The sequence below is a fragment of the Neolamprologus brichardi genome, chromosome 19 (assembly GCF_056152115.1).
Source record: "Neolamprologus brichardi isolate AB-2024 chromosome 19, ASM5615211v1, whole genome shotgun sequence".
Taxonomy (NCBI): Eukaryota; Metazoa; Chordata; class Actinopteri; order Cichliformes; family Cichlidae; genus Neolamprologus; species Neolamprologus brichardi.
The window spans coordinates 3167912-3181485 of record NC_142122.1 but is presented as its reverse complement, the minus strand read 5'-3'; the positions used below and the strand labels follow the sequence as shown (position 1 = coordinate 3181485).

The window sequence follows — 13574 nt, the reverse complement described above, 5'->3', positions numbered from 1 at the left end:
ATTTATATCACGGCCTTTGTGTGTGTTTCGCTGACTGACTTGCCCCAAGGAGATGAATGCCATTTATGCTTTGTTACCAGGTTGAAATAGTGTGCATGCGTGTGCGGCAAAAAATGAGGGTTGCAGTTGTCTCTGCTTAAAAAGTGAATTATCTGTGCCTTTTAAAATTATTATTATCTATAGGGATATAATAAAGCTTCATCATGCTCACTTCCTTATGTTTCAAAACATTCCCTCAAATACCCCAAATATTTCACTTATCCCCACAAATATTTAGAATTTTTTTTTTTTTTTATTTGATTCAAATCTATTAGTACAGCTCACGCTGTCTTGCCAAGACGCTTTCATGCGCAGCAGCTGATAAAGAGGAGAAGCTGCGTGCTGTGGGGTTGCGCCCGTTTGTCTGAGCATCAGTGTGAAGAGAAGTTGTGGAGCAAACATCTTCAATGCCTCCTCAATACGCACCAAGCCTGCGCTCTCGTCTGGCACCCTTGCTGCTTTTCCTGCAGACTGGGTTTATCATCATATTTGCTTTTTACACTGAAATCGAAAGAAATGGAAACGCTGATGACTTCAGCAAACGTTACCCAGGTGAGTTTTATTTTTGTGAGCTTGAAGGGGGGGGGGGTCAGATGAGGTTAAAGATGGAGAGTTCGTGTTTACTTTGATTAGCTAATTTATGAAGCAACTATCTTTTAAACTAACTTCATGTGCATGCTTTAGTGTGCGAAATAAACACACTTCAGTCCAAGAGTGTGGGGAGGAGCTGCCGTTTGTTGGTCATTGATAAGCCCGTGAGTAAATGTGTTGTGTCCTCAGCTAAAATTCAGCTGTAACTGTTTATTTTTGTGCCTTCTCTTCTTCTTTTTCAGAGTTCCAGGATGTGAATGTGATAGTGATTCTAGGCTTTGGCTTTTTGGGAACTTTTCTAGTGCGCCATGGTTTCAGTGGCTCCGGGTTCAACCTCCTTGTGGCTGCCATGGGCACCCAGTGGGCCCTCATACTGAACGGCGTGGAGTCCTTGTACTACAGGGGAAGGCTCAGGATAGATCTGAAAAGGTGGGAGGAGACGGTTGGTGCAGATAATTTCCTCTAAAGCAGCTTATATAAATAAATCTAACTGGAACTTGTTTGCTGTAGCCTGATAGTTGCTGAGATGTGCACTGCCTCGGCCCTCATTTCAATTGGAGCTGTGCTGGGGAAGACCAACCCAGTCCACCTCATCCTTATTGGACTGCTCGAGGTGTCAGGGTTCATCCTAAACAAATGGCTTCTGCAGTTTCTCCTGAACGTAAGCCCACGTTTCACCCTCATATCATATCTTTAGATAAAGTGTATTCACATCGATATGCTGCTGCTGCTGATGTTTTTCTGGTCCTTCTAGACCCGTCCTCTGATCAGCATCATGATGCTTCACATCTTTGGGTCCTTGTTTGGACTCATGCTGACAGGGACACTTTACCGTAAAGGCTCAGAGCAGCGATATGAAAAGGAGAAATTTGACACAAAGATGGGATTGTTCTCCATGTTAGGTAACAGCTTTCCCAGATATCTGCTGCATCATTTGGCTAATTTCCACTCTAGTGAATCTGTCTACACCTGAATCTGTCTCTCCTCTCCAGGGACTGTTTTCCTCTGGATGTTTTGGCCCAGTTTTAACTCTGTCCTCGTGGAGGATCGCACTCCTGGGAGGAAGCTGGAAGCCGTGTGCAGCACCTACCTGGCCCTGGCCGTTAGTGCTGTGACAGCAGCTGCGGTGTCTGTGCTCTCCAACCGCAAGGGAAAACTAAACCTGGTATGACCTGACACTTGATATGTTTGCACATTATTATGGGGCTTTATGTGCAATGTCAACATAAGGTGTCCAGCATAAAACTTCCCCTCTGTGCCAGTAGACAGACTTTTACTGGCCCACAAAAAGTCAGTTTGAATACAGCTAGCTGTTTTTGCTCATTTTGCTTTAAAACTAAAGCTTTAAAATAAATGCAGTGGACCAAATGCTGTGCTGCTCTTTAGACTAATCCCTGCTACCTGTAGGCATCTCTGTTAGAAAGAGAGATATATGGTAGCAGCTGCTGGCTTAAAGCAACATTAAAGTAAAGATCTATCAGTTTATCTGCTTTCATTTTAGCTTTTTTCATTTCTACTCTCTCTGAACAGCTGGAAACACTGCTTTTCTTCCCATTTAAACTATCCCCACAGGAAGGGCTTTTATTAATATTTTAATGGGGAAATGCTCTCATCTGCCACTTTATTAGATACACCTTGCTAGTGTCAGGTTGGACCACATTTTCCTTTATAAGCTGTCTTAATTCTTTGCGGCAGATTCATCAAGGGGCAGGAAACATTCGTCAGAGATATTTTTTGGAGACCATTTGAGTTCAGTGAACTCATCGCCATGCTCAAGAAACCAGTTTTAGATGTGCAAGTTGTGATCATAAAGGGATGGACATGGTCAGCAACAACACTCAGGCAGGCTGTGGCATTTAAAAGATTCTTAGTTGGCACTGAGGGGCTCAGAGTGTGACACCGTTACACTCTGAACTCTTGACACAAGGCAGCATCCATGCTTTCGTGCCGTTTACTCCAAATTCAGACCCTACCATCACAGCAGAAATACCAGACTTCTGTTGTCTAATTGTGTGGATGCCTGAAAGGGCATCCACACTATTGAGTTCCTGTTTCTCTTTATACTTTATTATTATCCTACTTTATTATTCTGGTTGCTTCCGTACACTTTTTGGCGCCTAACTACTCCCTCAGTTTTTGTGCTATTTGCACCGTTCAAATCTTAAAAAATTCTGCTCTTTCTGCTAATGCCGGCTATGACTTTTGGTGCTCATAACTTCTATACTTTTTGAGATATTGAATTTTTTTTGCAATATTTTTTGCCCTTTTCTGCCACATTATAAGTGGCCTCACTGATTTTCCTTGCTGGGTTGACCTGTGTTTTAGCTCAGTGAGATGAGCATCCGTTCTCAGACTGGGAGGCCAGGGTTCAAATCCCGCTTATGGCAACCTTTCTTTCAGTTAACAGTTAAACTTTTTTTAACTCTTTTCAGCCTTTTCACCTCTTATTAGCACAAATCTCAGCTGTTTTCAGAAAAAAAACTCTTTTGAGCAGAAATTATGCTGATTTATCTCTTTTAAGCGCAACTTTCTGCTTCTTTCCATCTTTTCAGCAGAAATTCTGCTCATTCAGCACTTTTCAGCAGAATTTCTGCTGATTGAACTCTTTTCAGCAGAATTTTAAATTTTTTCACCACTTTTGAGCACAAATCCCAGCTTTTTCAGCTGTTTTCAGAAAAAAAACTCTTTTGAGCAGAAATTATGCTGATTTATCTCTTTTAAGCGCAACTTTCTGCTTCTTTACCTCTTTTCAGCAGAAATTATGCTGATTTATCTCTTTTAAGCGCAACTTTCTGCTTCTTTACCTCTTTTCAGCAGAAATTATGCTGATTGAACTCTTTTGAGCAGAATTTTCACCTCTTTTCAGCACAAATCTCAGCTGTTTTCAGAAAAAACTCTTTTCAGCAGAAATTCTGCTGATTTATCTCTTTTCAGCGCAACTTTCTGCTTCTTTCCATCTTTTCAACAGAAATTCTGCTCATTCACCTCTTTTCAGCAGAATTTTATATTTTTTCAGCACAAATCCCAGCTTTTTGAGCTGTTTTCAGAAAAAACCTCTTTTCAGCAGAAATTCTGCTCATTCAACTCTTTTCAGCAAAATTTTCAGCCTTTTCACCTCTTATCAGCACATTTCTCAGCAGCTTCTTCTCATTTTATCAGAATTGTCAGTCTCTCCACCTCTTTTGTGCGAGAATGAGTTTGGCTCAGTGAGATGACTAGCCGCCTTGAGACCAGAAGGGCCAGGTTCGAATCCTACTCAGGGCAACACTTTTTTTCAGCTTTTTTCAGCAGACATCTTCAGCGTTAAGGCATCCACACAGCATTTTCGCAGGAAATGCAAATTTTTCTAGTTTTAATTAGCTTGGTGTGATCTTCTGCTGCTGGTAAAACCATCTGCTTCAAGGTTCCACATGTTATGCATTCAGAGACGCTCTTGTGCACACCTTTGTTGTACCGAGTGATATTTGAGTTACTGTACTGCCTTTCAAAGCATTTTCAGCCAGTGGGAATCCCCTTTCTTTTTGACCATGCCTGCATGTTTGAATGCACAAAACTACTGCCATGTGATTAGCTGATTATATATTTGCATTACTGAGCAGATGAACAGGCGTACCTAATAAAGTGACTAATGTAAAATATTATTTTTGTCAGTATTTTATTTAAAAAAATGAGGACTGCAATTATCAGCACCTAAATACGCTTTAAAGCCATGAGTGTTTTTTGATGTTCTGGCTGCGTTAACACAGAAACCTCCTAAAATATGACAAAAATTAAGTTTATGTTATTCACAAACTTTTGGTGGACTCCAAAGAGGTTTTTTTTTTTTTACTTACTAAAAAAAAGTGGGGTTAATTTAAACAAATTTTGGTGTTTATTAAAATTTACAGTGGAAGCTCAGCTTCGTCACCATGTGAAGCACCTAAAAGTCTGATTTTCTCTCAGATCCACCTGCAGTCCTGCATCCTCGCTGGTGGCATCGCTGTCGGCGTCTCCATGTCAGCAGTTCGTCATCCTTGGGAAGCCATGATAATCGGCTTTGCTGCTGCCATAATATCATCCATTGGATTCCAGTATCTTAAGGTTTTCTTCACCCCCTCCTAGACGTGGACATTTGCCTCAAGCTTGCACAGTCTGTATGATAAAACTCAGCTGTTAACTTATTTCGCAGATCCACATGCTGCTGGCATTTCAGTGCCATGACACATGCGCTGTCTTAAGCAGTCATGCACTTCCTGGTCTACTGGGATGGATAGCGCAGCTTGTCCTGCAGATCAAAGACTCAGATGATCACACAGTGTAAGAATGAAACGGTCCCGTGATGTTGGACTGCAACACGTAAAAGAAGGAACACCCTGCGTAATTATTTGTTTTTCTTTCCTTCTTCTTCTGACAGAGCAATCCGGTTTGCTGTATTTCACATCTGTAGTCTCCTCATCACCATCGCTCTGAGTGTGACGCTGGGAATCCTTACAGGTATGCCTTAACCTCTATTCCAGCAGCAGGTACAGTCAGTGCGCCGTCTCCTTTATAAGTTTCATCTCCTTGTTTGAAGGACTCCTTATCAGGTTGAAGTTTTGGAGACCACCCCAGTACAAGAATTGCTTTGATGATCAAGCCTTCTGGGAGGTATGCAGTCATCTTCTTTAATGCTTCCCTTTCAATAATTAAAGTCTGCAGATATTTCTGACATATTTTCCAAAAAATGCTGAACTTTAAAACCTTAGACAAAATGTTTTCATGTTTTTGCAGTTTTCTCACCTGGCTGTGCGCAAATAAGAAGACGAAGACCCCTCTATATAATTTCACTCTCTCCTGACTTTTCTAAAATAATGTAGTGGGATATATTTTTTTGTGTGAGGTAAAAAAAAGAGGATAAAAATCAGGAGTGAGGAGTGTCAGACTGATTTACTGCTCAGTATGTTTTTATTGCTGCCATGGCTGTGAAACACTGATGCTCTGGGTGTTACACAAGCTGAATGGACAGATGTTGCATTCCAATACAAAGTCGCAGCACTGAAAGGATACCCTACAGATGTGAAACCTCTGTCTGCCAGAGGTCAGCACTGTGGGCTAACTGAAACTCAACAATAAATCTGGACTGCTGCAAACTTTCAGAGCTGATATAGTGTTATTCCTGCAAAATTACAAACAACCCCACATGGTTACATTCAATGAAACATGTATGTGTACACATCTACGAAGCATCCGTCTCAGTTAATATTTTGTACCATAACCATTTATGGAACGTGCGCTTGGCGGGCCAAATTAAGGGATGCCATAAAACAAAGGAGATGGAGACAGTTTAGTGTCTTGAAGCTCCCAAAATACACAATTTTGTTTATGCATAAGTAAACCATTTTAACAACATGGCTACAGAGTCCGAGTGCAAATAGACACGCCACATTTGAAAATATTCAAACTTTAAAGAAATCTATGAAGATTTGTGCTTAATTATGATTTAGCTTTTATACAGCAAACCAGATAAATTAAACATGTTAATCTGAAGGCTAAAAAAAAGGAAATAGTTTATATATAAAGTGAATACCCACTGAAGCATACAGTCTCAGTATAGAAAGCAGAGTGTATAACTGTGGACATGAAGAGACACGCAGAGTTCATTACTGCCAGAGATCCTCTGTACGACCAAACTTGAACACCAAACCCCTGAAGAGGAAAACGATAAGATGAGTGAAATGTTTTCATTGTCCTGAAACGGACGAGAGAAAGAGGACTCAACAACTCACCCGAAGAAAATGAACGCATTTTGGAAGAAAACAGCAATTCCAGGGTACACAGTGGGCTTCTCTGCAAAAGACGCAACAGGTTCACGGCGTCAGTTACAGCATCACGCCGTCACAGCTTTGATCCAAGAGTTCTTTACTGCAGCAAAGATCCCTCTAAACAGCCTCATTTTTACCTGATGCGTGAACGTTATCTGCCTATCCTAACACAGGTCGCACCGCAGACGACGCCGAATCACTCAGACCGTCTCTTACCAAGCGACAAGTGTTATTCAAATTATCACATTAAAGAACGCATGCCTTTCTCTTTTTAAACACACACTTCATAGCTGGGTTATGAAACAGCTGCGTACAGACAACTAAACATCGATGAGTCCAGGTACGCGGACTGTATAACTGTGTAATATGACCACAGTCATGCTGTTTATAAATACAATTAGATCTTTTTAGGCAGGGACACTTTTGTTTATAGCTTTGCCTCTGCACGTCACTACGTGGAAAAATGGCTCCAACTGGAAATACAAATTATTTCCATTATATTCATTCATATTATAATGAAAAAAAAGGGTCTACAGGTGTTTACTATTAATGGACGTTTCCTGTTTGCACAGTCAGAGCTGCCTCGTGCTGGCGTCATATGATGAGTCTGTGTCGGTTTGTGGATGTGTGTGGTCATGCTTCAGTAACTGTCATGAAACAATCTGATTTGCTGCACTTATTGTCGCTCACTGTTGTTGAACCGGCCCGGTTTAAATTTTATGATCAGAAAAGGAAACCGAGGTGCCAAAGTTTCTACAGTTAAAAACACAGCTGAACACTTGGGCCGAGTAGAAAAGTGCTAAGCAGATAAAGTGGACTCACGGGGCACTACAAATCCTCCAAAGAGAATCCACATGGAGGCGATGAGGGAGCCAAAAGCCAGCATGAAGCCGATAAAGAGCCACACTCGAGCACCTGCAAGTAAAAGATAAGAAAGGGCGGGACACTGAGTGACGTGGCGTCGAGCTTCGTTTACCACGTTGCGTTTTACTACATGCGCAGATACACGCCACAAGAACAGTAGAAAGCAGATCTGAGACGTTAAATAAATAATTGCTAAATGAAAATAGACAACCTGTCGTCATCACAGCAGACACACACCTGTCTGTCCCATGCAGCCTTCGCTGTAGCTGTCTCCTCTCACTTGGCCATTTGAAACAGCATTTATCCTAAAAGGGAAAAAAGCAGAATACACAATCTTCAGATGTTACAACCCGAAAAAAGTAACTAATAACTGTTGGGGCAGAAAAGTTATTTATAAACACTATCCAGGCCAGTTAACTCTGTAAGTGTTGTATAAATGTGTTTATTACATGCAAACCAAAAAGTCCTTCATCAACCAGCGCTAAAATCCACACATGGGTACTGTCAAGTCCCATCTTAAAGCCTTAAGATGAGGCTGCTTTCTGACGTGATTAGGGTCAAAGTCTGGCTTTTTACAAAAAATAACAACTCTACAGCTGAACTGCATGCATCGGACTGAAGGTTGCAGCACTGTGTGCACAGAGATTTCACTATGATTAACAAAGTGTTGAAAGAGAATCAACATAAACCCACTAAATGTTAGAAATCTTTCTGAGGACACGTTTCACAAGGCGAACTCACAGGACTCTAAAAACACCCCAAAATGATTAAACCTGTTCAGGTGCTCGTGGGTAAAAGTCCTTTTTAAACTCTTCCTTGACTTAATGCATCAATAACATAGACATGTATGTTATGTATAAAGTTATGAAACTGCGCAGAGGAGAGGTGGAAATACATCTTGCAGGGAAAAAAAGGTGTTAAATCTTATTTTGGGACAAAATTACTCAATATTTGAAGCATTTATATTTGCTTGAACTTGAAACATATGTCCTTTTGTGTGTTTTGTGAAAGCGAGTTAGCAAAAACAGAGAAGCTGTTAAGACTAGCAGTCATAAAGAAATAAGCAAGAGTGATTATTTTGAGGAGAGTACAACCTTGAGTTACAGAAAAAGTAAATATTTAGGAACAGGATGCAAACACGGCACAACCTGTGTAGTTACACAGGTTACACACAGTAAAGCTCCAGGGGGGCAGGAGAGAAGTTTTGTCATTAATCCATTAGTGATGACCTCAGACATGAGGAGGGGGGAAAACAGCACCTCCGAGGAGCTTATAACAGGTTATGGAAGAAACTCCTGGGACATTAAGGAACCATGGCCGAAAACACAACAAGCACAACCCAAAAAGGACCGTTCAGAGGGGGCAGCAGGTGCATCCAGTGTGGAACAGATGCTCATAGTGCAAAGTATCACTGAAGTGTCACTGCTGCCTTACAGTGCACATTGTGCCACAAAGATAAACTCCAACACCACAGCGCGTGGGGGATCTTCTTGCATATGGATTCCCAGTTTAGTCCAACAGTCCCAGTAGCCACCGTTTTTGAGCTGGGCCAAGATAGAGTAGATCTCTGCACTATCTGGAATCTGCAGGGATATTGATGGAGTTTACTACCCTGATGGGCACCAAATCACCTCTACACATCTGCCTAATGGCGGTTTTATTTTTGCTGGACCAAACCTGCCACCATTCAAACATCCAGCTGGGAGTGCAAGTCCGATTACTATGAGGGAAGTTGCTACAAAAACATCCAGGTCGATGAGGACATACAAGATCAGGAAAATTGAGTAGATGGAAGAGCACGAGATGAGTGATGGTGACCGGCCACAGTCCTTGAGCCAACTCAGGGCCCTGCTGGACCCCAGAACTGGGGACCAGCTCATCGGCCTTGCAACATCTGTTCACTGCTGATGAAGTGGACTCCCCCGTCTTAACCACCATGACAGGCAGCCAGTGATCTCAAGGAGGGGGTGTCGAAGAGACTGAGATCCCTGGGCTTATCTTCATCCAAAAGTGGAATAAGAGGACTTAACATCCAGCCTTTTTATGGTTGCAGTGATACAGAGAACTAAATCATGCTTAATTCTAATCAGAATATAATCAAGAATAAATATAATCAATACAGGAGTAAGAAAATGTAGTTTCAGTAATGTAATGACCCTCATGCCTGACTTTTTCACCCAGATTCCAGGAGCATTGTTATGACCACGGTGCACCCTTGGCTCTGTGTGTGTGAGAGTGAGAGCACCAAGCAGGCACTGTGTAAAAAGCAGAAACACTGTGGACTTACAATTTAGAATTAGAATTTGCGTCTTTTTCCCTTCTTATTTTTTGCTGTGCCGGGTTATAATCACAGAGGTATTGGAGAACTTTTTTCTGCATTCCTACTGGATTATATCGGCACAGACTGGTGTCAGTGGTCAGGATGCGGATGTTTTCCTCTATCTCCCTCATCTCAAAACCAGCAGTAGAAACCAGCATGATCTCAGAGTACAGTTTGTTCATTGAATTATTTTTATCTTACTTGCATTTTGCTTTGCTCATGTTAAATTGCTGCATTTCAAAAAATGTAAATTCTGGGCATCCCCTTTTTAAATTTTTGTGAAACAATAAAGATAAAAAAGAACCGGTTCCAGACTTCCTGTTTTGGAGATATCTCTAAATCCACACTGTGAAGCTAAAGTTGTCTCTCTTCACATTCATTTAGCTATTGAGACTTTTCACATGCCTGACACGTGTAAATTTAACTCACATGTTAACAAATGTCTCTGAATAAAAAGATCAAAGCTGGTATCAGTGTCACCTTAGACAGGGTCATCAATCACTTTTGAAAACAGAAAGGGGCAAAATCCCCTGACTCCCAGTTATTACGTGACTAAATCGCTGTTGTTGTTGTTTTTAAGGTCATGTGACATCAGCTCTACTTCCTCTGTGACAGTACGCATGTGATTTGCAGGTTGAGCTTTAAAGCTTCAGAAACACCAAACAGCTGCAGTCTGTCTTACATGAGAAAGGCCACGGTAGCGATGACTCCACAGGTGTGATATGCATGATGAAATTCATCCTGTGCCGGGTATTTCACTGCAGCATCAATGATGATCCACCAGCCGGTGAAAAACTGCAAAAACAACATCCCCGGTTATGTAAATATGTAAAATCTTCTATACAGATTTATATATATATATATCTTTATTGTCTTGAAGAAATCAGTGGAAATACCAGGACTCCAGCAGCTATAGAGGCAATTGTGTTTCTTCGCTCTCCCCAGTCCACATTACACTCACATTCTCCGCACCGGATCCCATCCAGAAATCCCGACATGACTCTGGAAAAAAGTAAATGTAGATGTAAGTCAGGATTTGAATTAAGAGAAAGGCAGCTCAGTTTAAACAGTCTGAAAAAAAACAAATAACATATTTTAATTAATGTAAAATGTAAAATATAAATATTACACATAAAAATCTGTTAAAATCAAATCAAGTCAAACCTTAAAAAGCTGAATATAATACAATGAGGTGAATAAGAAAAAATTGAAATAAAATAATTCAATTTAATCATAAATACATATTTTCATAGAATATATACACTGACTATAAAAAATTTAAAAAGTTCAGAAAATAAAAACTAAAACACAACAGGCTAAAACTGGTTGTTAAATATCAAATAAATGTATTAAATTAAGGAGGTCAAGAGGGGAAAAGGGGGGAAAAACAGTAATATATTTTTTTTAATGTTCAGTCTAATAAAATAAAATACAAATAGAAAAATAATGAAATTGGTAAAAATACAATACAACTGAAAATAATACACAAATAACACCGGACAGAACAGTAGCTTGTCCAGGAGTAGATTTCAGCTCCCATTGACTTTTGATGGAGGTGTGGAGGACACACTTACTCTGGATTTGTCCTGAACCTCAGGACTCGTGGAAACCCACCTACTCAAATAATGATGCTAAGCCGTCTACTTTAGGTTCAATAACTGAACATCAACGCTCTGGCTATTGCCACAGCTACTAGATTATTACAGCGTCCCTGGAGGCCACCGTCTGGAGAATGCATAACAACAATGACACAGCTGATTCGTTATGTGACTCTTAAAACAGCAAAAATGGATCACTGAATGTAGTAAGGAAAAGTGTCTCAGCAAAATTTCCACCCCATTGTGTACAGGAGGAACAGCTGATTTATTAAAGTTTAAATAAATTATGACATCACACTTTCCACAGCCAGCCAGGTGTATTCCTGACTCCACTAATGTAAGTGCAGGCAACATGAAAAACAGCTGTTCATTATGCTTATTTCCAATAATCAATAAGCGAAGTCAGAAAAGTGGACTGAAATCTGACACAAAAATCCATCAGTGCGCAGGCGCCGTACAGTAGGCTCATGCTCGCGCACAAACACCAACAATACTGTAACTCCACATTTATCCCGTTTAATCGCCACCTGCAATATCCATTAAGTCCCTAAGGGGATGATAATAGCAGGTATAAGTTTTAGAAACTCAAACGATGCTCGTGTGTTTGATTAAAACCCTGCGCTTTCGCTTTCTTTTGTTCATCGCTTTGGTACTAGCAAACATTTCCTTGAAGGTTTCTTCTCGCTACGAAGTTGCTGAAAAAATACCACGAGCCAAACGACAGCGGCGGGAACGGATAGAAACACACATCCCGACACTGTTACCCGTTCCTCGTGCCATTTTCAAAGGAATTCCTACCTTTTATTATCGTTTTTTGATGTGTAAAACCTTTGGACAAACCCGACTTTGCTTCCGACAGAGGTTCGTCATGCACATGCGCAGTTAACCCACACCCTTTTCGATCAAAGACGCTGTTGATGTTGTTGCCTTCAGGAGCAACGGATAAAGTGTGAATTTGTAAACATCTCTCCTTTCTAATTCCAGTTACTCCTGACCAGTAAAATAATTGCATAGTAGCTTTCTAAATAAGTGCAATTAATATAAAAGGGTTCACAGTTTCCCATTTAATGACTCATTAATGTCACTAGTGTTTCTGAAATAAGGCTGGCATCATATCTCTACAGTACCTGCGCATTTTAACACTGTTCATCACTCTTTGCACAGCTATTGAGCGGGCTGAACAGGATCCTCTGGAGGACCAGTTACTGTTACTGGGCCGCACATTTGGCACACTTATATGCTATTTATAATATAAGGGAATGATATGATAATAATCAATATATATATGCGACATATAAGTAGAATTGTGGCACTTTATTCTAATATAATAAAATACTTTACATTTCTGTCCACATTTCTTTATATGATTTAAACAATTAATTGCAAAAGAATTCAGATTCAGAGTTCATACAAAACAAAGAAAGAAAACAATATCCCGTTAGGCTTATTTTACCGGATTCCAATAAAACAGTTAATCCTACTTTTTTCCTTGTGTCACACAGATCTCCCACTCTTTATTCCTCTGACTATCCTTTTTAAAATCACAGCGATGCTATATATGATTCCAATAAAACATTGGAATCATATATAGATGTAGTTTATTTATTATTGGAATAAAGTACATCTTATTCATATAAACCATTGGAATCATATATAGCATGACCTTATATATTTTACTCATTAATCTCCTTGTTGTATGATATTTTGATTTGGGTTTATTGAACTCTTCACTTCTCCATCCATCCATCCATTCATCTTCATCCGCTTTATCCGGGGCCGGGTCGCGGGGGCAGCAGCCTAAGCAAAGAGGCCCAGACCTCCCTCTCCCCAGCCACCTCCTCCAGCTCATCCGGGGGAACACCAAGGCGTTCCCAGGCCAGCCGAGAGATATAATCTCTCCAGCGTGTCCTGGGTCTGCCCCGGGGCCTCCTCCCGGTGGGACATGCCTGGAACACCTCACCCAGGAGGCGCCCAGGGGGCATCCTTACCAGATGCCCAAACCACCTCAGCTGGCTCCTTTCGATGTGGAGAAGCAGCGGCTCTACTCTGAGCCCCTCCCGGATAGCCGAACTTCTCACCCTATCTCTAAGGGAGATGCCAGCCACCCTTCGGAGGAAGCTCATTTCCGCCGCTTGTATCCACGATCTCGTCCTTTCGGTCACTACCCACAGCTCGTGGCCATAGGTGAGGGTAGGGACGTAGATCGACCGGTAAATTGAGAGCTTCGCTTTTACACTCAGCTCCCTCTTCACCACGACGGACCGGTGCAGCGTCTGCATTACTGCAGCTGCAGCCCCAATCCGTCTGTCGATCTCCGGCTCCCTTCTCCCATCACTCGCGAACAAGACCCCGAGATACTTGAACTCCTCCACTTGGGGCAGG

At 41.2% G+C, this 13574-nt stretch overlaps 2 protein-coding genes across 2 annotated transcripts; one reads left to right on the top strand and one right to left on the bottom strand.

The window, feature by feature from the left end:
- Positions 1–324: 324 nt before the first annotated feature.
- On the top strand, positions 325–5744 carry rhd (Rh blood group, D antigen). Its single transcript, XM_087832677.1, has 10 exons — positions 325–591; positions 873–1059; positions 1141–1291; positions 1385–1532; positions 1623–1795; positions 4573–4710; positions 4799–4926; positions 5024–5103; positions 5183–5256; positions 5380–5744. The coding sequence occupies exons 1-10, from the start codon at positions 447–449 to the stop codon at positions 5404–5406; spliced, it is 1251 nt and encodes a 416-aa protein (XP_087688803.1). The 5' UTR covers positions 325–446; the 3' UTR covers positions 5407–5744.
- On the bottom strand, positions 5535–12076 carry tmem50a (transmembrane protein 50A). The gene is made up of 7 exons (XM_006807484.2): positions 11991–12076; positions 10491–10596; positions 10277–10389; positions 7512–7579; positions 7233–7325; positions 6375–6435; positions 5535–6294 (listed from the first exon to the last, which is right to left on the bottom strand). The coding sequence occupies exons 2-7, from the start codon at positions 10590–10592 to the stop codon at positions 6249–6251; spliced, it is 483 nt and encodes a 160-aa protein (XP_006807547.1). The 5' UTR covers positions 10593–10596; positions 11991–12076; the 3' UTR covers positions 5535–6248.
- Between the last annotated feature and the right edge of the window lie 1498 nt (positions 12077–13574).

Bases quoted from the DNA above. Each gene is read 5' to 3' on its own strand.
- rhd (XM_087832677.1), top strand. From the start codon at position 447: ATGCCTCCTCAATACGCACCAAGCCTGCGCTCTCGTCTGGCACCCTTG. The intron at 592-872 runs GTGAGTTTTATT...CTTCTTTTTCAG, and splicing joins CTTCAGCAAACGTTACCCAG to AGTTCCAGGATGTGAATGTG. The intron at 1,796-4,572 runs GTATGACCTGAC...ATTTTCTCTCAG, and splicing joins GCAAGGGAAAACTAAACCTG to ATCCACCTGCAGTCCTGCAT.
- tmem50a (XM_006807484.2), bottom strand. From the start codon at position 10,592: ATGTCGGGATTTCTGGATGGGATCCGGTGCGGAGAATGTGAGTGTAAT. The intron at 7,580-10,276 runs GTAAGACAGACT...TTTCCCTTTTAG, and splicing joins GCTACCGTGGCCTTTCTCAT to GATAAATGCTGTTTCAAATG. The intron at 7,326-7,511 runs GTGTGTGTCTGC...TTTTACTTGCAG, and splicing joins AGGCTGCATGGGACAGACAG to GTGCTCGAGTGTGGCTCTTT.